The sequence below is a fragment of the Danio aesculapii genome, chromosome 13 (genome assembly GCF_903798145.1).
Source record: "Danio aesculapii chromosome 13, fDanAes4.1, whole genome shotgun sequence".
In the NCBI taxonomy this organism is placed as follows: Eukaryota; Metazoa; Chordata; class Actinopteri; order Cypriniformes; family Danionidae; genus Danio; species Danio aesculapii.
Window position 1 is genome coordinate 34132015 of NC_079447.1, and position 23632 is coordinate 34155646.

A 23632-nucleotide genomic window follows, 5' to 3' on the forward strand; every position below is an offset into this window, starting at 1 on the left:
GGATTAACGTCACAGGAAAATGGATGTTAGCTAATGATTACCAAGATGGGGTTCATCTCCCCCACATATTTCACTCTGACTGATGGTGAAGGAGGATGAGTTTAGACTAAAGGTTTGCCTATCTGCCTGCCAAATAAGCTAAAGAAGAAACAAAAGGGAACAACATGTCACCAGCTGAACTCCTGTCATAAATCTTTGAGCGTTTGTCATATTTTAAAGTGGCTTCGGTTACAACATCACACAACACAGCCATCCCCTGTGGCGTTGCTTGCCAGGTTTGTCCTTCTGTTCTCACTTCGGCCGCTCGATTTGAGCTTCGGCATGCTAACATGATGTTGTGTATGTGTTCTTTTCAGACCCGTGGCATTAGCTGGATGCTTTCAGAGATAATAAGTCATTACCCTTATAGTCTGTGCAGGCTGGGGTGAGCAGGCGCAGTGCATCTCCACTCTTCCACACCACAGAACGATGGGATGAGGAACGGGGTGGAGGGAAATCACTCTGGCAGATGTAATGACTCTGTTTAGAGCAGACATGACAACTGCTAATCAGCACAGTGAGCTCTAATCAGTGAAGAGAGCGTATGACCATGGAGGTTACATACTGTAGAGACACACAGCACACACATAGACTCATCAAAACTCACTCTTAATCAGCCTCTCATCACTCTTATAGCAAAGCCGCACATTCATCTTTAGTGAACTGCAAGTAATCCGTTGCTATATTTCTAACACATAATGGAGCTAAGCAAATCAAGCAGAAGGCAAGAGCTCTAACAAAAGCCTGCACAAATGATTTTCCTCCCATGCCGTCTCGTAACCTGGCCTTTGGATGCATGGATACGGTTGCTAGGCGCCGCCTAAAAGTGTCGCTAACGCTGCTTCGTGCTATTGTTGCTATGGCAACCTGAAATGCCTCTGTCTCTTTCGCTCGCTGCCATCACAATAAGTCAACGGGGTTTGTGGGATTGTAATGGAAAGCCGAGAGAACAATATATATCATCCAACAACAGTGGTTCGAGGTGCTGAGGGTCAAGTGGTGTATTTAACCACAAAATTGAGATCACTGAGACAGTTCAGCGAGGGTGGATGGTGTGTATTACATACTGAGAGGCAGAAGGATGATGTGCCAATCAGGAGGTTAAGAGCGAGGATGACCAAGAGTGACCGCAAGAGACATTTCATCAGTGCTTTGGGCTATTGAACAACTAGTGCTCACATTAGCAGCGTTTTAACTTGGGCTGCGTAAAATATCCAGAAATTAATTCTTTACATTAAATGTTCATATCTGTACTATTAATCTTACACAGTTGATCTCATTGATCAAAATAGTTGGATAGGTGACTTTCTCAGCGATGTGTGATGTAAACACTATCAGAAATGCTTCAGAAATGTTGTAATGCTTACAACAGCTATCAGTGGGATGGTACCTTTTCAAAATAAACACATTTTACCCATACTGTAATCAAAGACTATAGAATACACAAGACATGTCACTTGTATAGTTTTAAATGGGGAAAAGTGTAACAGTCAACATGGCGAATGCAGCACCGCCTTCTAGTACAGAAGACAATCAATGATCGCTTTGGACTGACAAATCTCCGGGGGAAGAACTTGGACCAGCTGTGAGTTCCTGCAGATCAGTGTTGCCAGACGTACGATAATTATAATATTTGTACGATAATTTCAACCTGTGTACGATGAATAATTAAAAAAACCTATAATGTAAGATAATTTCTGAATTTTATGGCATTTAAAATTTATTTCATTGTAATCTTAGGGTTTCTATACTTATTGATCTAGCTACATCTTTTGTCTATTGTCTTTGAGGAAAATGTAGAGTTACGCACATTTTATATGTCATCTTACGTTACATCTTCTCAGCCAATTAACGTGGAGAATGGCTCTTAACAAGTTAACATTCCTGCCGTGCGGCCGTGCTTAGGTCAGTAGTTTTCAGGCTGAGGTCGATCGTTTAAGCAATGAAGTAAAAAAAAAATTGTGCTGAAAAGAAAGATGAGAAGGATAGGGGAGTTTGTCCTTGATGTTCTAATTTTTCCCTGTTTAAATGCATCATGTGAACATGCTTTTTCCAAAGTTAATCTCATCACAAAAAACGGCCATGAAATCGGCTCATTACAGATATTCTGAATGGGTTTGTGCACACCTCAGAGTGTGTTAAAAATTCAGGAGGGTGCACTGCTTCGGTCAACACTATGTTGCGGTCCATGAAGGCATCCAATTTGTACCGCAAAATGAATCCCTGAACATCTGGCAACACGCAGGTATCCAATGACAGCGACTCGGAGGTGGCGTTTGAACCTTCCCAATAAGGTACACTACTCCTAGTTGTTTTTTTGTTGTTGTTGTTGTTCTCTTTATGTATTGTTGTATTTGCACATAGTGGCAAAATGCTATTTGTCTAGATAATATCTTTATACTCTCCGTTTGACTTGTGTACGATAATTTTCCTCCAAATACGATAATTTTGAGGTTCTGGTACGATACTTTGACATTTCCAATCTGGCAACACTGCTGCAGATTTTGCGTAATTCAAACATTTAGAAATTAAACTAAAGAAACAGTTGGTGTTTAATTTTATTGGTGATTCCTAACATGAAATTTAATCATAAGCTCGGCAAAGCAATTTTGGAGAATTTGATGTTTCCCCTTTCAAACAGAATGCCCAATCACACTGGCCGAGAAGCGTTTAAAAATGGCCGCCGAGTGAAATGACTTGCCTTAAAGGGACTTTGCTTTAAAGAGCCCATATTATACATGAAATAGGGTCATATTTAGGTTGTAAGGGTCTCCAACAACAGTCTAATATGCATGCAAGGTCAAAAAACACTTTGATGGTCTTATAATCTGCATTTATTTTTACCTAATTATCCCAGTGACTCCCATATGAATCGTTCAGCGATTCATTTGTTCCCAAACCCCTCCTCAGCGCGAAGCTAATCTGTGCTGATTGGACCGATGACAGCCTGCTGCGATTGGTCGACACGGACAAGGCTTCAGCACGAGAGTGAAATGCCCAGCTGCTAATCTACAATATAAAAGTAGTCACAGTGCATACACGCTTCATAGTGGATTTTGGCTGCCAGTGGGTGAATGTAAACACAGACGATGGACTAGAAAATACTGACGACTAACTATTTTATTGAGCAAAAAGTCCAAGAACTGGCGAGGAGGTCACAGTCTTCTTGTTCTTTTCACACACACACACAGGGCCTGCGCGTCCAAAGAGGACCGACTGAATAGGGAGGGCGCGGCGCGGCGCTCAGTTATATCCGCGAATACCCGTGCGTTACACACACGAGGAGACACAGACACACACACACACAGGGCCGCCGCGTCCATAGAGGAGCGGCGCTCAGTTATATCCGCGAATACCCGTGCGTTACACACACGAGGAGACACAGACACACACACACTCAGGGCCGGCGCGTCCATAGAGGAGCGGCGCTCAGTTATATCCGCGAATACCCGTGCGTTACACACACGAGGAGACAATAATATTGAGCTGAAATATTTTGAAACTTGTCCGTTGCATGTGTGTAAACAGCTGACGATCCGTAATCAAAGCGGCACGCGTCGCGTTTTCAACGTGGCTTTACACGCGATATGGGAATATAAAGAGTTAACCTGATACAGTACACGCAGTTACAAGTAACAAAACACAACTAAATACGGAATTTGCAAGCTAGAGTAAACGAGGCAATAATTTTAATCGCACTTACTTACACTTGTGAAATGGGGGTAGAAACTGATCCATGATGCACTGATCCATGTTCTGACAGTCTATACTGATCCTTCCTTTAACAAACTGAAGAAGTCTTCTTTGAAAGCATATAGTTTTCAGAAGCACTCAGAACTGCTCAAGGCTGGGCTATATTGCTGATGTTTCATCTTTGATTAGACTGTCCATAATATCCATCTGCACAGCGTGACTTCATTCGACCGGTGTCTCTCTGTGTGTGTCTCTGTGTGTGTGAGAGACTTTTTTTCTGTTAGTGGGCAGGGCCGCAGGTTTCAAATCTCCCGGGTTTGCGCGCCCAACTACTTGTGTTTCGTAGCTGCGTCATCGCGAAACACCTAATGACTCGTTATCAAGACGACTCGTTTGAAGCACTATGAGTCGACTCTTTTATAGATGAATCAATAGTTTTAAACACTGTACACTTACAGATTTAAGCCTTAGCTGGATATTTCACTTCACTTAGAGCTATGTTACACACTACATGGAAGGGCATTTTCAAAAACCCATAATATGGGCTCTTTAATACAGATATTTAGGTACTAATATGTAAGTTTAAGGAACCAATATAGGCCCCTGAAATACAAATAAGTACCTTTTGAAAAGGTCTTATGCAGTGACACTTGTATTTTTGTACTTCTGAGAGCGTATGATGACAACTGTAGTCAATCATGTAGTCTAGATTATTTATATTTTGCTTTTGGATTGCTCTGTGTTATTTTGTCACCAAATGTAGAAGCACAAATGTCCAAATAATTTACACAGCCATTCTATATTGTGAAAATACTAATAATTTGACACATTTTTAAAGAAAGCACAATTAAAAAGAGGAAAAAAGAACAAATAATTTTCTTTCTGTTATTGTGTGAATAATTTGTAAACATGTATATTAAACAAGTAACCTTAATCTGATTATGAGAATTTTAGTACATAATCAAATTACAACAAAGTATTCCATGTAATCACTAACTACAGTATCTACTATACAGAACTTATATTTGTTCATGTTTAATACTTTTTAAAAATGCGACCTGCTAAGCTAGTGGTCTGTTGCACAACAATCCATCAAATAAGTACTTTGATAACCTTTATATACCCTAAATCAATGGTCTAAAACTCAGTTCCGCAGCTCTGCATAGTTTAGCTCCAACTAGCTCCAACTCACACTTGCTTAATAGTCACTAGAAAGCTTGAAAACCTTGATTAGTTGGATCAGCTGTATTTGATTAGAGTTGGAGCAAAACTGTGCAAAGCTGCGGCCCTCCAGGAATCCAGTTTGAGACCTATGCCCTAAACAAGCAAGACAAGCAAGATAAATGGATATTTTCCAAATTTTTATCACTATATTTGTTCTGACCTTGTCAAATTAGCCTACTACAGTACAGTAGTATCCTGCCATGGTACAATAATTGTATCATACATTAGTACATTTATAGTCTATTTCAAAATGAGTTTCTGCATTCATGCATCCAAAAAAATCTTAATGCAGTTTAATTTTATGTAGTCTTAGTGTACTGACACCTTTTAGCTGGAAGCTTCTTTATACCTGCAGTGAGTTATTCACAAGCTGCTCGTGCAGGTGTTAAACTTAATAAAGACGGTCGTCGCTGGCAAACCATGGGAGGTATTTTCAGGTTTGTTTCAAAGGAAAATCCACTTCTTCTAGCACTCTTTTTGCTCCACATGCTGAAATAAAGTATGTACCTTGAAAGGGAGTCAGAAAGGGATGCAAACGGGGACTATGCCTGACTACAAACCTATTCGTTTAGTTAACCAGTTTGTAATTGGGACCACACACTATAGCATCAAATTTATCCACGTATATGGTAAAAAAGTAAAAGAAATATGTTCAGAATTCAGCTTAAATCTTGCTCCATTTAGGAATTGGGTTTGTTGGTTTTGACAGATGACAGAAAAGACAGATAACGTTATGTGACACATGATCCTTATGTTGTTACCTTCCACCGCTCCACGACAGACAAAGATTCATCAGTGAAAAAAATAATAATGCTGCTTGAGCACAGCAGAAAAAGAGTCTAGAATTAAAGGAACACCACTTTGTTTTTGGGAATGGCTCATATAATAAGTCCCTTATAGTTGAACCATTTTTTTATCTATTCAATTTGCATCCAGGTCTGGTGGGACTGTGAATTTATTGAATCGGATTAAACTTGGGGTTTCCAAACTTGGTCAGATTTTAGCTCCAACTTGCCTCAACACACCTGCAAGAATGTTTCTAGAAGGCCTAGTAAGAGCTTGATTAGCTAGCCAGGTGTATTTGATTGGGGTTGGAACTAAGCTTTGCCAGACAAAGGCCCTCCAAGACCGAGTTTGAATACCCCTGGATTAGACCATTAGCATCTTGTTTTAAAATGACCAGAGATAAATTCCCTTTAATTTAAAACATTGGACATTTCTATAGTTACACCATGTACTAAGACTTACGGAAAATGATATGTTGCTATTTTGTAGGTTCATTTTTCTCATTCTGGCAAAATAATCAAGGAACTTTGTTGTTGTAGCAAGCAGGCACAAAGATATTATGCAAAATTAAATAGCTACAATTGATATTTATTTATATACTGCTTTTTACAATGGTTATTGCCAAAGTAAGCTAACATAAATCAATAATAAAAAGAATAACAGCAATAATATTTTACATTGTGGAATATTCCAGCAAATCAGGCAGGCAGGTATTGTAGAGTATTGTAGAATGCAGGTGTAGTTTCAGTATACTGAAACTAGTTCAGTTCTGTAGAAATGTCACCATTGAAGTTCAATTCAGTTTTGTTTGGATCAGAGTAATGCAAATGACACTGATGAAGGCCGACCCACCGAAGAGCAACTTAAGCACCCAAGCAAGCCAGTGGCAAGGAACAAACTTCACCGTTTAAGGAAAGTAAAGGAAAAAGTACAGCCAAGATAGTACCCAACTAGGTAACAAGCTAACAGCACTGCATAATATCATTGCGCCTGCTCCAGCCAAGGTATATAACGTTAGGCAAAGTTCATTGATTATTATGCCAGATTCCTGCCAGACCTGGAGTTTGGCTGTATAGATTCAAATATGAAAAAACCCAACTGCTTAACACTAGGGAACTTGTAAAATTTGCCTATTTCTAAAAAAGTGGAGTGTTCCTTTAATATACTGAAAATATTATGCTGTAACGTTAATTAGTGCATTACTAAACTAGCTGTAGCCCAGTGCTAGGGGAGGGTAAACAAACAAGATATCATAATATGAAACGCAGTTTGATGCTATAACTATAATCACTATACAATAGTGATATCGTCCTTAATACAGCCCACAGCTTAAAGTGATGGTTTGACAAAACTCACAATGTAATTGAATTTCCTCCTTGGTCTCCCGGTTTCGGCTAATCAAATGACTCCTTCACCCGCCGGAGGGCGCTGTTGTTCCCGCCGCTTCAGCAACGCGCTTCTTCGCAGCCTTCTGACAGCAGGCAACCAGGAAAAGGATTGACGAATGTGTTGTTGTTTTGAGCTCAAACGGGTAAGATACTGAATGTGTTGCATAATGGTGAAAAAACTAAGCTGTTCAACATTGCGCAAATGTATCTTATTGATAAAAAGTCACGGTGTAGCGAATAAAACATTAGCTCGCTGTATGTTCATATATACAATCTCTATGACAGCTAACATATTTTGACACCTCTGACCTATTATGATGTATAAAAAAGGTACAATTTTGCATAACATGTTATTTTTAAAAGTCAAAATGTGGCAGGGGAACGAGCAATGCAATTTTATGATGTATTATATCCTGGTTAAGATTCACACTCGATTTATTGTCAGGTACATGCAGCTTTGTGACAGTTTGACATATCCTGAGGAAGAAAAGCTTGTGTATTTTTAAAAACAGAAACAAGAAAATTTTTGAAGTCAAAATGTGGGAATGAAACCAGCAATTTAGTTTTATTATTTAGTATTAAAGCCTGGTTAACATGTCAAGCCACAATTTTCACTTTCTATCTACTGTTTTTTTTCTCTTCCTCTAACAGATTGCATTGGTGCAATGCAGCAGCAGATGGATGTTGCAATCTGTTTGTCCCCACTGACTTCTGCTTTGTGAGCCTGATGGTGTATAGGTTTGTATAAGCCTCTATCATGTCTGCAGCCTGTCCTCCACAATCTCCAGCTGTGGCTAAGACTGAAGTTCTGGTTGACGACTGGTGTCCTGTTCTGGCTGCGACCTTCGCTTACTGGGACAACATCCTCGGACCTCGTGTGCGGCACATCTGGGCTCCGAAAAGCCAAGGGTTGCTGCTGCTCAGTGATGGAGAGGTCACGTTTCTGGCCAATCACACGTTGAACGGTGAGATTTTGCGCAGCGCAGAGAGTGGCGCAGTAGATGTCAAGTTCTTCGTCTTGGCTGAAAAGGGAGTCATCATCGTGTCTCTGATATTTGACGGAGAACTCAAGGGTGATAAGAACACTTGCGCACTGTCAATCATCCTGCCGCAGTCAGAGCTTAGCTTCTACCTGCCTCTGCACGCCGTGTGTGTGGAGAGACTCAAACACGTTATCCGCAAGGGACGCATCTGCATGCAGAAGGTTGCTTGGGCATCTTCTACTCCTAATATGGTTGTTTGTTTGGTATTTGTTTAAAATGTTTGTGTTTTGTCTTGTAGGGTTACAACATAATCTCTATGTTGTCATCTGAAATTGTTCCTATAATGGAGCTTCTCACTTCCATGAAGAAACACAGTGTGCCGGAGGAGGTGGATGTGAGTGTTTGGACATTGTAATGTGCATGTGCTGTAATGTGTGTTCACCGTGAGAGTTCAGAGTAGATGGAAAATGATCTGGACTTGTGTTTTCATTCATTCATTCATTCGTTCATTCATTCAATCAATCATTTTCCTTTGGCTTAGTCCCTTTATTCATCAGGGGTCGCAACAGCTAAATGAACCGCCTACTATTCCAGTTATGTTTTACACAGTGGATGCCCTTCCAGCTGCAACTCAGTAATGGGAAACGTCCATACACTCTTATTCACACACCACAGCCAATTTAGTATATTCAATTCACCTATAGCGCATGTCTTTGGATTGTGGGGGAAACCAGAGCACCAGAGAAAGCCCACACGAACACGGGGAGAACATGCAAACTCCACACAGAAATGCCAACTGGCCCAGCCGGGAGTCGAACCAGTGACCCTCTTGCTGTTAGGCGACAGCGCTAACCACTGAGCCACTTGCTTTGTGTTTCCGTATTTAAACTTAAGTTAAATAGAATAATAAATATAAAAACAATGGATATTAATAATAAACAAATGTAAATTATTTTACAAAAAAATTAACTGTATAAAATAAATATAAATATATTATATGTATCATAATATTAATAATGCTGTTAAAAATCCCCTCAAAGTTGTCAAAAATCTGTCAATTTCTGAATCTATCTATAGATAGATAGATAGATAGATAGATAGATAGATAGATGTATATATATGTAGATATGTAAAAAAAAAAAATTATATATATATATATATATATATATATATATATATATATATATATATATATATATATATATATATATATATATATATATAAATAAATATATATAAATAAATGCTTTTCATAGAAGATGTGTATTCAAATTTAATGATTTATTTTAATGTATTTAACAATTGAGATGAAAATTCTGGATGCTAAATTTTTTTTTTTTCCAGAGTCAAATATCTATATATCCATTTACAGTGATATATAAAATTAAAAATAAATACAAAGTACTTTAATATGTTCTTATTATTAATACAATAGTAGATGTAAAAATGGTTTGCCATTGTCTGAATGTTTCTCATTGTAAATAGTCTAAATCAGGGGTGTCCAAACTTTTTGGGCCGAGGGCCAGATGCAACGTTTTCCCGGGCCAAATTTTACATTACACAGACATTCGCATATATATATATAACATATATATATAACAGACACATTTCCCGCTGACCTCTGTGAAGAAGTATTCTTTGCTCCAATGTGACTGAAATTTCATGCACTTATTGTTGATTTTCCTTTTTCTTGGTTGCGCCATGACTTGCCAAAACGTGATTTTCAATTATGTTACCTTCAGTTTGGTCGGTTCGTTTTACGACATATCAGGAACTGCTGCCTTATTGAAGGCATGTGATAATGACACCCGGTAGTTACTTATTGAATTACATTCATTTTTGTATAGCGGGCCAGATTCTAGTAATATTCATAAAAAGCCTCGCGGGCTGCCACAAAACTGATTGCGGGCCGTAGTTTGGACACCCCTGGTCTAATGAATTAATACACATACAAAAACAGACACATATATAATGTTAATATATAACAAATCATAATCAATTATCTTATTAATAAAGAATTCATCAATATACAAATAAAACATTTTTTATTGAATACTCATAAGTAACATTGAGTAAGGTGGCATAGTGGATCAGTGGTTAGCACGGTCGCCTCAAATCAAGAAGATCGCTGGTTCGAGTCCCGGCTGGGCCAGTTGGGCCAGTTTGCATGTTCTCTCTATGTTGGCGTGGGTTTCCTCTGGGTGCTCTGGTTTCCACCACAGTCTAAAGACATGCGCTATAGGTGAATTGAATAAACTAAATGGTCGTAATGTATGAGTGTGTGTGTGAATGAGTGCGTATGGGTGTTTCCCAGTACTGGGTTGTGGCTGGAAGGACATTGCTGTGTAAAACATATGCTCGAGTAGTTGGTGGTTCAGTCCACTGTGTCGTGACCTCTGAAATGGAGACTAAGCCGAAGGAATATGAATGCAGAATGCAAGTAAAAACAATGGTTATTATTAATAATTAAATGTACATTTTAATACAGTGCTAAGAATTATAAATAAATACAATTGAACCAAATTACTTTGTTTTGCAAGACAAAGCAGAAATAAAATAATAATACAATACTATTCTAATAAATGCTTAATATTTTTCCAAAGATTAACTGTGTTAAAATATAATATATCTATCATAATATCAATAATGCTGTTAAAATATACCCTCAAAGTTGTAAAAAAATTTTAAATCAGTCAATTTCTGAATTCAGAGTTTTTCAATTGAGAAGTTTTTTTTAAGTTTTTTTTTCTGAAGAAACAAATAATTACACATCATTTACAATGATGAATGACATAAAAAAATTAAAGTACTAGAAAATGTTGTTATTATTAATACAATAATAGATCTAGAAAATATTTGTCGTGCCATTGACTAATGTTTCTCATTGTAAAGTCTATTTGAATTAATACACAAACAGACACATATATAAAGTTAATTTATAACGAATTATAATCAGTTATCTTATACAGTATACTTGTATATAATTCTAATATAGAATTCATCAAAATACACAATTTAAACATTTTTATTGAATATTCAGTAGGTAACAGTATGCATCTTGCTGAATCAAAAGCATAACCGTTGTCACAACCGTTGTCGATACTGAATGTTTTAAATGCTTTTTTCTCACTTTCACTGAACCACATAACAATACAATCTCCCTCATTACAGCTAAAGGACACTGTGCTCAACGACGATGATATTGGAGACAGCTGTCACGAAGACTTTTTGCACAAGTAAGACATATTGCATCTTTAGCAGAAGTCAATGATCTGAAATAAGTTTTGTTTTCATTGTTTAGCTCCTGATTTTCATCATCTTTCTCTATTGCAGGGCCATCAGCTCTCATCTTCAGACTTGCGGCTGTTCCATGGTGGTTGGCAGTAATCCTGAGAAAGTCAATAAGGTGCAAATTCTTACGCTGACATTCTTAACATTCATACCAGATTATGTTAAGTACAATTAACATGTTTTGTTTTGTAGATTGTGCTCACGCTGTGCCTCTTCCTCACTCCTGCGGAGAGAAAGTGCTCTCGGCTGTGTCACCCTGATGGCTCCTTTAAATATGACACCGGCCTGTTTGTTCAGGGCCTCCTTAAGGTGACCGTAGTTTATTTTATGACTACTGAGTAAAAATATTACTAGACAAGGGTCTGGTTGAATATACAATCGAGTAAAGATAAAATAGTTAAGCTTAATTTGTACTTAAAGGGATAGTTCACACAAAAATCATTATTTCCTCACCCTCAAGTGGTTTAAACCTTTATGAGTTTCTTTAATTTGTTGAGCACAGTGATATTTAGAAAAAAGCTGGAACCATAGGAAAAGGAAATACTATGGATGTCAATGGTTATAGGTTTACAGCTTTCTTCGAAATATGTGTTCAACAGAAGAAAGAAACGCATATGTAGCCTCATAAAAAAACAAATGAAAAAGGGAACTCTTGTTTCCTCATGTTGAATCATTCTGTACTACAAAGTAAAATGAATATCCAAATAATTTGTCGTACAAAGCTTTTGTCGTTAAAGCAGGAAAACAAACAATGCAACTGAAAAGGTCAATATCATCTTTCAAGTGCAAACAACAACAATTAAAATGGAGATAAAAAAATAGAGCCTTTAAAAAGATACTCTGTCATTTTTTAAAGCATCAGTGGATAATAGTCAATATTTAATTATAATAATAAATTATTATAATATTAAAAAATAATTATAATTATATAGCTGCAAGCAGCAATTAAGGGGCCGAGTAGTTCACAACCAGAATGAACAAAGCAGTCCAGAGGTCAAAAGCAACAAGATTAGTAAGCAGCATCAGACAAAGTGAAACAGTTTTTGAACACATTTGAAGTATGTAATGGCCGACGGACAAAATGGCTGACCTGGGAAAATCAAACATCATCCGACTCTGCATGCTCCGCCAGATGTAAAGAAACCAGTTTTATAAATTCTGGACAAAGGGTTGAGAACATATGAGCAAAAAAAGCTAATTTTTTAATACCTTCGGACGACTTGGGGGCAGTGCACCTAAATGCTTCTGATAACTTGAGACTATAGTTGTCATAACGCACACCAAGTTTGGTGTGAATATGTCAATGCTTTACGGAGATATCACTTCAAGTCCATTTTCGCAAACTCTGTGTTAGATTTGTTTGCAAATGAAACTAAAACGGTTAGTCGAATCAACTTGAATTCCATAACTTTTGGTCAGCCTGGGCCACCTGTAGATCATGTGATTTTAAATTTTGGTGAAAATCAGATAAAAGGCCTAGGACGAGTTCGATAAAATAGGTTTTGCGAAAAAAATTTTCATGATGGAAAATTATGTCATAGGGTGCGTTTGGTTATATGGGCTGCAATTTAAATCTGGCGGAAGAAATGGAAGAAGAAGAAGAATAGGAACACTAACGAAAACAATAGGTGCTTCTGCACCTGCAGTGCTTGGCCCCCAATCAGCGTGGTTTAACATAACTAATTTAACATAAAATGTATTTTAGACCCTTTTTGGAATCAAAAGCATAACCATTGTCACAATAATTGTTAAAATTGAATGTTTTAAATGTTTTTTTCTCACTTTCATTGAACCATATAACAACACAATTTCCCTCATTTCTCTCATTGCCTCTTAGTTTACAACTAATTTAACATAATGTTTCTTTAGACCCTTTTTAGAGATTTGTAACATTTCATAAAAACATGTTAAAAATCAAGCAAATATTAATTGTATTGGACCAGAATGTTAAAGGGATAGTTTACCCAAAAATGAAAATTCAGCCATCGTTTACTCTCCCTTCACTTGTTTCAAATGTGTTTGAGTTTCTTAAATCCGTTGAACACAAAAGAAGATGTTTTGAAGAAAGCTGAAAACCTCATTGACTTGCATTGTATTTGTTTTTCCTACTATGGAAGTCAATGGGTACAGGTTTTCAACATTCTTCAAGATATCTTCTTTAGTGTTTAACCAGATTAAGAAACATGAATGATTGTAATCGCTTGAAAGTGAGTAAATAGTGAGTAAAATAAATTTTGGATTGAACTATCCCTTTAACTGTAAATCAAATTCTCATACCTACAATATAACTCATAAGTTTTATTCGGGCTCAGTGTTATGCATTCTGCCGATACACTAAACAGACAGAATATGGATATAGCCAATGAATATAAACATCCGCTAACATGGCACTTTTTTTCTTTTATACAAAGCTCTAAAATTTAAATTAGGAAGAACAGTCGTCAGTAGTTTAAATATTAAACCTGTTTTAATCATACACGTAACAATAAATCATAAATTCAGAGAAACTGCAGATTTCCAAATGGTCTCTATTTTTTTCCATAGCTGTATAACACAGTTATGTTTCTTCACGTCGCACACTTTTGATTACCCGTTTATCATATTTAAAGGGACAGTTAAAGTTAGGGATGTCCAGATCCGATCACGTGGTCGGAAATCAGGCCCGATCACGCAGTTTCAGGCTCGATCAGAATCGGACAATCTATAGTTGGCACAGAGTAAGACCTCTTTCTTGACTTCACACAGAAACAGCAATGTGTGCGGCATGACATCACTTTGTTACAGAGATGTTATTGGTTAAATGCCAGCAAAGTAGAACAGGGAAGCAGCTTGGGAAGCTTGTCTGCAGTCTGGAGGTATTATAAAGTTGATGACGACAACATTGTCATAGCAAACTGTGAGATATGTAAAATTGGGATTGCCTGCCGGGTATTTTAAGTTAAGGTGCTATCTGTTTTAATATTCGATTTATTTTTTTATTTAAAAAATTTTTTTTTTTAGATTTCCTGTTGCATTAAAGTCTAAAAATTAAGAATTTATGTTATTTATTACTTGATTGTTCAAGCTACCTCTCAGACGCGCTCTGTTTCTTAACAAAGTTGTTGAATGTTAAAATAAGGTGAATTAAATAAAAAAATGAGCATCCTGGCTCTGTTTCTTTTGCTTTTCTTTATTCTTTTTTTATGTATTATAGATGCATCAAATTGGGTTTCAGTATATGTAGATACTCAAAATCAAATGACAGATTCAGGAGCAAAAATACCTGATCTGGACATCCCAAATATCATATTTAAAGAGACTATCATCATTTTCTCATCATTTACTTGTCACAAACCTGTCTGGGTTTATTTCTTTTGATGAAAAATGCTGAAAACCTGTAACCATTGAATTTTCTATGGTGTTTGTTTTTTTATGGAAGTTAATGGTTACAAATTTCAAACGTTTTTCTAAATTACTTTTCTTGTGTTCAGCAGAAGAAAGAAACTAAAAAAAGCCTAATAAGCAGTTGAGGGAGATTAAATCTTGTCCTCATTTGTAAGTCGCTTTGGATAAAAGCGTCTGCTAAATGACTAAATGTAAATGTAAATAGTGAGTAATTTTTCAATTTTGGATGAAATATCTCTTTAATGTACATAAGATGGAAGTATTTTTTATTTTTTACATTTTTGTGAATTATAAGGGGTAAAAGAACCGTTTCTTCTTCATAAACATACTGTATAAGTAAAAGTGCAAGTAATCCATTTGAATTGTAATTGACTAAAGTTAAAATCCCCCAAAATGATCCTTAAGTACATTAATCAAGTCAAATTACTCAAGTATTTTACACATCTGCCTGTTTGTAGCCGGTGTTAAATGACTTGGAATCATAATCATTAAGGTCTCCTGGGGATTTCTGGGTACTCTAGAGAGTTTTTTAATAAAGTCTGCTCTCTTCTTTATCCCAGGACTCCACCGGCAGCTTTGTGTTTCCATACCGGCAGGTGCTCTACTCGCCGTATCCCACCACCCACATTGACGTGGACATTAACACGGTAAAGCAGATGCCACCTTGCCACGAGCACACGTATCATCAGCGGCGCTACATGCGTGCGGAGCTCAGTGCCCTCTGGAAGGCGGCCAGCGAGGATGACTTCAGTTCAGACAACCTCATCAATGCCCAGGACTCCTACACACCAGACCTGTACGACCTTTAACCTCTACTAGTCTTCTGATGATTGGCTCACTCATTTCTGTCCTGATAACAAGCTCTTGTAGGATTTAAAATGCAGAGAATTTTCTAAATATATGAATGATGCACACTCAGTCGGTTATTAATGCAAAGCTGATGAGTGTTATTCATCCTAAAGGATTTTTATTTGTGATAATAACCTAGTGATTGTACATAAAGCTGCTTTGTTATACGATTAGTTTATCAATTCTTAAAGAGATAAGATTTGAAAGAAAAAGGCCACAGAGAGATATAGGTAGCCACTAGTACAGCGTTGAAATGGACTAAGCAGAGTTACGTAGTTTATTTGTCAGTGCGAGCTGCGACTGGCCGATCAGATTCAGGTGTTTCTGAATAAATCAGAGAAGACCTGTTTGTTTAAACATTTACAGTTAGGTTTAAAATTACTCTAAAAAAATTTAAAGTTTCGGTATGGTTTCATTCTCATTGGTTAAGCCATGTTCAATCTGTTTAAAGTACTCTACACCAGGGCTGCCCAAACTTTTCCTTATGAAGGGCCAAAAACCAAACCTGATTGAGGGTGTTGGGCCGAAGCGAAATATACCAAACTGTATTTCATTGAAGTTGCCATGGTAACTTACTAATTTAGTAATATTTATAAATATATAGATATATTTTTGTTATTGTATCATTAATTATAGATATTTTACTATTTATAATGGGCTATATGCATACAGACTTTTAATTTTCAGCCAGGCAGCCCAAGGGCTTCAGGTGAACTGTGTTTCCATTACAAAATTGTCACGTTTAAGATCTGATTTCTTTAAAAATCAGCGACCTTCACTGCCTGTTAGATATACGAAATGAAGTGGGTCTCAGAGCGGACAAGAAGTACTGCATTAAATTCCATTTACCCCGCCATGTCTTTAAAATTTGACAGTTATTTTACCCCAGTATTTTCAATGGGATTTCTGTGCTAGCCTGTTGCTACTGACGGCGCTAGTGGTTACATAATTTTACAGAACAGATACTAGGATTCATTACAGAATGCTTAAATCTATTTAACTGAATGTATTGTAATTACATCACAACATCAATGCTGTTGACAGAGCAAGGAAATTTTCACAGTATGTCTGATAATATTTTTTTCTTTTGGAGAAAGCCTTATTTGTTTTATTTCAGCTAGAATAAAATCAGTTTTTATTTTTTTTAAACATCATTTTAAGGTCAAAATTATTAGCACTTTAAGCTATATATTTTTTCAATAGTCTACAGAACAAACCATCGTTATACAATAACTTGCCTAATTACCCTAACTTGCCTTGTTAACCTAAATAACCTAGTTACGCCTTTAAATATCACTTTAAGCTGTATAGAAGTGTCTTAAAAAATATCTAGTAACATTTTGTTTACTGTCATCATGGCAAAGATAAAATAAATCAGTTATTAGAAATTAGTTATTAAACCACTATGTTTAGAAATGTGTTAAAGTTTTCTCTCCGTTAAGAAGAAATTGGGGAAAAAAATAAACGGTGGCGAATAATTCTGACTTCACCTGTAGATAAAAAAAATTACAAACAATGCAATCTGTACGTGATGGAAGAAGAATTCAACATGTCTCAATCAAGAAAATATTTGGATTGCATATTTGATGCATAAGAGGTTAACATGCACACCTACAAATCCATTACTGCTTTACTGAAAGAAAATAGCTCTATAAACTACTGTTTATTGCAATAAGTACAAGATTTTAGTAATTTACAATAATAATAAATTTACACTATTGTCAAAAACACAGAAATCACAGTTCTTTTATATAAAAGGGCCTAAATGCATGCAAGGCCATTCAAATATTTTGCTCATCTCCAACTAACACACTGCTTACACAACTAACACAAACGCTTGCAATATCAGTTCATGATATTGGCCAGACAAGCGAGTATTGATAGAGTCATTAAATGTGATTATCGGCTGATACTGATCTCATCCATCAGAGCATCCCTAATTAGTATATATTTTTAATATCTTTCAAATGATGCAGCCTTGATTAAACTTAAATCTTACTTTGCACAAACCTCTTGAACAATAGTGTGTAAATATAAATTCTGACTTGAAATGTTTGAAATATTAATATATGTCAAATGGATCGATCAATAAAGTGCAACATAGCTTTTCATTTATTTCTTTCCATTAACAAATATGATGACTATTATACTTTATCCTCTCTGAATGAAGAAATTAGCTTTGAGTTGTGCTCGCAGACGAGTGTTTGTTCTTCAGATTGTGAACACTCTCGTCTTCGGTAATGTCACGGTTCAAGGCTGAGTCCAGCATAGAGCTGCGTCATTGATTTGTTTTCAAGCAGTGGCATTTTGGCTGAGCTATTTTTCATTAAAAGTTCAGAGATGCTGAGAAGTGAAACAGAGACATTTTACATCTCATTTGATGCCGCTCAGTTTATCATCAGCTCAATACACTTCAGCGCAGACGTACAATATCAGCGTCACATGTGAAGCAGTCAGTCTTTTTATAGAGATTTACAGAGAAAACAAGAAGCTTTTTTACCCTTTGAATCACTAACTAATCTTGCGTCTTTAGGAATATATTTCAGGACGTGATGCACAAAGACACGCTTGTGAAGTCCTTCATAGATGAGGTAAGTCTGCTTTCTTTCTCCTGAGCTTTATTACAGCTTCCTCCGCTTTGGCCTTGATAACGTGTGTGTGTGTGCGTGCGTGCGTGTGTGTGTGTGTCAATCTCTAGGTGTTTCTGTTGAAACCAGGTCTGTCACTGCGTAGTGTGTATTTGTCCCACTTCCTTCTCCTGCTGCACAGGAAGGCCCTGACACTGCTCAGATATATTGAGGATGAGACGTAAGTACAGCAGCTTCCACCGCACATTGTCTACTGTCACTTACAGTTGAAGTCAGAATTATTAGCCCTTCTGAATTATTTGCCCCTGTACATTTTTCCCCCACATTGTTTAACGGAGAGATTTTTTTTCAACACAATTCTAAATATAACAGGTTTAATAACTCATTTCTAATAACTGATTTCTTTTATCTTTTCCATGATGACTAAATAATATTTGACTCTATTTTTGAAGATACTCAGCTTAAAGTGACAATTAATTAGGTTAACTAGATAAGTAAGGGTAATTAGGCAAGTCGTTGTATAACGATGGTTTGTTCTGATAACAATCAAAAAAAATATTGCTTAAAGGGGCTAATAATATTGACCCTAAAATGGTTTTGAAAAAAATGAAGAACAGATTTAATTCTAGCCAAAATAAAACAAATAAGACTTTCTCCAAAAGAAAAAATATTATAGGAAATACTATTGAAAATTCCTTGCTCTGGTAAACATAATTTAGGAAATACATGAAAAGGAAAAATAGGATGTTTCCCAGTGATGGGTTACGGCTGGAGGGGCATCCACTGCGCAAAACATATGCTGGATAAGTTGGTGGTTCATTCCGCTGTGGCGACCCCTGATTAATAAAGGGACTAAGCCGAAAATAAAATAAATGAATTATTGAAAAAAAGGAGGGCTAGTAATTTTGACTTCAACTCTACATTGTGTACTGTATTTACTACACACTCACACACGTTAAAGGGATAGTTCACACAAAAATGTTCACACAGAAATCTTCCTCCAGTTGTTACAATCCTGTTTGAGTTTCTTTGTTCTGTTGAACATAAAATAAGGCGCTCTTAAGATTTTTGGAAACTGTTAGCTAATGACTACTAAAGTGTTTTTAACACTGTTGATGTCAACAGCTACTGGTTTCCAACATCTTCAAAATATATTCTTATGTGTTCTGAAAAAATAAAATGCAACTCCAAAATGTTTGGAACCACTTGAGGGCTCTAATTTTAATTTTTTAGGTGAATTGTATGTCATTTTGATTAAAGAGCCCCTATTATGCATTATAAAAGGCCATATTTTGGTTTTGGGGGTCTCAAACAACAGGCTGATATGCATGCAAGGTCAAAAAACTGTTTCATTTTCTTATATTATCATTTATTTTCACCTAATTATCCTAACGACTCCCATAAGATTTGTTTAGCGATTCATTTGTTCTCAAACCAAAATCCTTACCACGATGCTAATCTACGCTGATTGAACTGATGACTTAGTCTTTTGTTATTGGTCGACTGCGTTCAGTGTGAGGCAGAGAGAAATGCCCACCATGGTTTAGTGCAGAGTGTATGTGTGAGCCCAATGCAGGAGTGCATTAAAGCAATGCAGTTTCACACCAGCATATTGCTCTATTCTTAAGCATGACACACATTCAGTATTTATTGACTTACCTGGGAACTATTTTGAAACTTGACCGCCACACGTGTGTAGGAACAGCTGACAGTGGCCATAGCAACGATAAACGGCAGTGGATCTTGAGATCACAAGCACATTTAAATCTGTAAACAAAGCGGCATGCGAGTAGTACAAGCAGTAGAAGCGGTTACAAGTAGCAAAACAATTAAATACATAATTTGCAAACAAGCGAAAACAAGGAAGCAAGCATTTTAATCGCACTTACTTACACTTGTGAAATGGAAGTAGAAAATGATCCCTGAACTGTGTGCCGTAAAGTTCCTGTCAAGCTCTGACAAAGTACCATACATTATTAGTCTTTTCTGATCCTTCCTTTAAGAAATCACATATGAATCCCCCATTGTAAGCGCGTAGATTACATAGGCACTCGTCAGAAAAAAGACGGGAACACGGCACAAGGCTGGGGCTATAATGCTGAGCTATTTTTGAAAAAATTAACTTCAACCACTGACTCTTCGCAGCCTCATCTTAGGGAAAATAACACTAACTTTCTCTCACACTTCAGAGCACAGCGTCTACGCGACATGATTCAACTGGGATCTGCTACAGTGTCTGTCTTCTGCTTTTTCTTTCTACAGTATTTGTGGCCGTGTGTTTCAATTTTCCCGGGTATACGCGTGCAGCAAATGGGCGGGGCTTGAGCTCGGTATCGACGTCACATCGACACTGCTAAAGACGCGTTACCGCAGCGATTCATTCGAACCACCATGAGTTGACTCTTTCGTAGATGAATCGATTTTAAACACGGTGCACTTTCAGATTTAGGCCTTAGCTGGATATTTTACTCATAGTCATAGTGTATGAGTGTGTGAATGTGAGCATGTATGGATGTTTCCCAGTACTTTGTTACGGCTGGAAGGGCATCCACTACATAAAACATATGCTGAATTAGTTGGCGGTTCATTCCACTGTGGCGACCTCTGATGAATAAGGGACAAAGCCGAAGATTAATCATTTAATTAATTAATTTTTACCATTCTGGTTATATTCACCCACTGTGTTTTAAGAGTTCACACTTCGCTGATGACTGATTATAAAGCTTGTTTGGCATGCTGTCCCTGGAGAGAGCCCTGAGCTCATAAGATCCTCGAACCCGGGGCTCCCTCCCGTTTGCAAGGCGAGAGGGGAGTTTGAGTTCAGGTAAATCTCGAGAGCTCCCCTGCTATAGTAGCTAATGAACAGATAGTAATTGCTCTTAAGAGATAACAACCTACTAGGAGCATGTCTATGGTGCCGATATGGATTAGTCAATTAACTTAAGTTCCATGTTTTTGGACGGTGGGAGGAAACAGGGGAACCGAGAGGAAACCCACGTGAGCACGAAGAGAACGTGTAAACTCCGCACAGAAACGTCGGCTAGCTTGGTAAGGACTAGAACCAGTGACGTTCTTGCTGTGAGTCAATAGTGCTAACCACTGGGCCACCGTGCAACCCATCTAAGAAAGGAGGAGGAGTAGGGGTGGAAGGGGGGATTCTTCAAAACGAAGATGGCTGTTATATGGAACTCAGGGTATTTATAGTGGCTTAGGAATTGTGTGATTGGTGAATCCTAAATTGAATAATGCAGGACTAGACGCAGGCAATCATAAGCACATGATCCTCTCGAAATTAGTTTATGTATAAACTTTACCTAAACCACTCATAAAAGAAATTTTGCCACAATAGGTCCTTTTCTTTTACACTTACACTTATGTTACATTTTTGAGACATTTTTGCCACAAACTCCAGTTAATTTCCAACCCAGGCCTCGATGTTTATCAGCAGCAGAGTATTCACAGGTAAAACAGTTTGACATCATTAGAAAACAGTAAGTAAAGGAAGCAGGGAGCATTCATCATGATTATCTTGTCAATATTCAGTCACCCTGATTGTTTCATATTGATCATCATTGATTACAGGCAGAAGGGGAAGAAGCCTTTCAGATCTCTGCGCAATCTGAAAACCGATTTGGACCTGACGGTGGAGGGCGACTTGAATATCATCATGGCGATGGCAGAGAAGCTGCGGGCGGGCCTTCACTCTTTTGTTTTCGGGAAGTCTTTCCTGACCAGTGTGCAGGAGCGTGACCTCCTCATCAACTTCTGACCTCTGAACACTGTGCTTACATCACCACACGCCGGATACTCTTGCGTCTTGATGTTTATTTGAAGTATATTTATATGTGCTCTTTGTTTACAGCATTCTGCACTGTGCCTGCTGTTGAAATGCCAATTTGTGCAATTTTTGCTTTAAAAATAATGACCTGCTAAGTGATGAAACTGATATTTGTGCTTTTGAGATTTATGAATAATTCTATGGGTTGGGCTTACTGACTAATAGCTAGGGCCACACAGAATCTGTAGTATTCTTTTGCTATTTCTGCTCAGAATTTTGTAGGTAATCAGCGGATTTATGCAGAATGATTTTGGGAGTATCGTAATTAAAAAATACTACCTTTTTAACTGTTATTTAATCTTTACAATGCAAATCCAATTAGATTCACTTATACACTGGTAAACAAAGTCTCTCATGCAATATCCTAAAAGACAGAAAATATTACTTTACAAACTGTATTGTAAATAAATCAAATGAACAGTTTCATATTAGTCAATAATATCACTGGAATTTATTTAAAAACTGAATAAATCTATATTTACACAAGTAAATAAATTAGGGATGTCCCGATCAGGGGTTTTTTGCCTCCGAGTCATTTGATTTTGAGTATCTACCGATACTGAAACCCGATTCAATACTTCTATAATACATAAAAAAAAGAATAAAGAGCGAAGAAACAGAGCCAGGATGTTCCTTATTTTTTATTTAATTCACCTTATTTTAACATTCAACAACTTCTGTGAGGTAGCTTGAACAATCAAGTAATAAATAACCTTAAATACAGTAAATATAAACAAACTAATATAAAAACAAATAGGACCTCAACTTAAAATACCCGGCAGGCAATCCTTAGTTTACATATCTCACAGTTTTCTATGACAATGCTGTCGTCATCAACTTTATAATACCTCCAGACCGCAGACATACTCGTGATTTCCGTGTTTCCATGTTCTACTTTGCTGGCATTTAACCAATAGCATCTCTGCAACAAAGTGATGTCATACCGCACATGTTGCTGTTTCTGTGTGAAGACCACCGCATAACTATAGATGTGTTAAAAAATATTGAGACTGTATACATGAAGAGTTCAGATGCAAAAACCTTGCATCTAAAAAAAGTGCCATCTAAAATGTTCTTCTACAATGAGCATTTTTCTCTGCCTCTTATGTTTAGTTATTGCATGTTAAAATAGCTGAAAATAACCTATTCTTTGCCATTTTAGTGAAATTACTGAATCAAGAGATAGGATTTTAGAAGAAAATTTCAGATGGCACTTAGAGGTTTTTGCATCTGAACTCTTCCTCTATATATATATATATATATATATATATATATATATATATATATATATATACATATATATATATATATATATATACATATACATATACATATACATATATACAGTTGAAGTCATAATTATTAGCCCCCCTTTAGATTTTTTTTCTTTTTTTAAATATTTTACAAATGATGTTTAACAGAGCAAGGAAATGTTCACAGTATGTCTGATAATATTTTTTCTTCTGGAGAAAGTCTTATTTCTTTTATTTCGGCCATAATAAAAGCAGTTTATAATTTTTTAAAAACCATTTTAAAGTTAACCTAGTTAAGCCTTTAAATGTCACTTTA

At 36.7% G+C, this 23632-nt stretch overlaps 1 protein-coding gene across 1 annotated transcript; it reads left to right on the forward strand.

The window, feature by feature from the left end:
- The first annotated feature begins 7208 nt into the window (after nucleotides 1-7208).
- Nucleotides 7209-22171, forward strand: c9orf72 (C9orf72-SMCR8 complex subunit). The gene is made up of 10 exons (XM_056471413.1): nucleotides 7209-7273; nucleotides 7782-8334; nucleotides 8412-8507; nucleotides 11285-11349; nucleotides 11447-11519; nucleotides 11597-11713; nucleotides 15349-15584; nucleotides 18171-18228; nucleotides 18336-18445; nucleotides 21808-22171. Exons 2-10 carry the CDS (start codon nucleotides 7888-7890, stop codon nucleotides 21992-21994), a joined length of 1389 nt encoding a protein of 462 aa, XP_056327388.1. The 5' UTR covers nucleotides 7209-7273; nucleotides 7782-7887; the 3' UTR covers nucleotides 21995-22171.
- Nucleotides 22172-23632: the final 1461 nt, after the last annotated feature.

Coding starts and splice junctions, on each gene's coding strand:
- c9orf72 (XM_056471413.1), top strand. CDS start 7,888: ATGTCTGCAGCCTGTCCTCCACAATCTCCAGCTGTGGCTAAGACTGAA. Junction 8,335..8,411: donor GACGCATCTGCATGCAGAAG/GTTGCTTGGGCA, acceptor TTTGTCTTGTAG/GGTTACAACATAATCTCTAT. Junction 11,520..11,596: donor ATCCTGAGAAAGTCAATAAG/GTGCAAATTCTT, acceptor TTTGTTTTGTAG/ATTGTGCTCACGCTGTGCCT.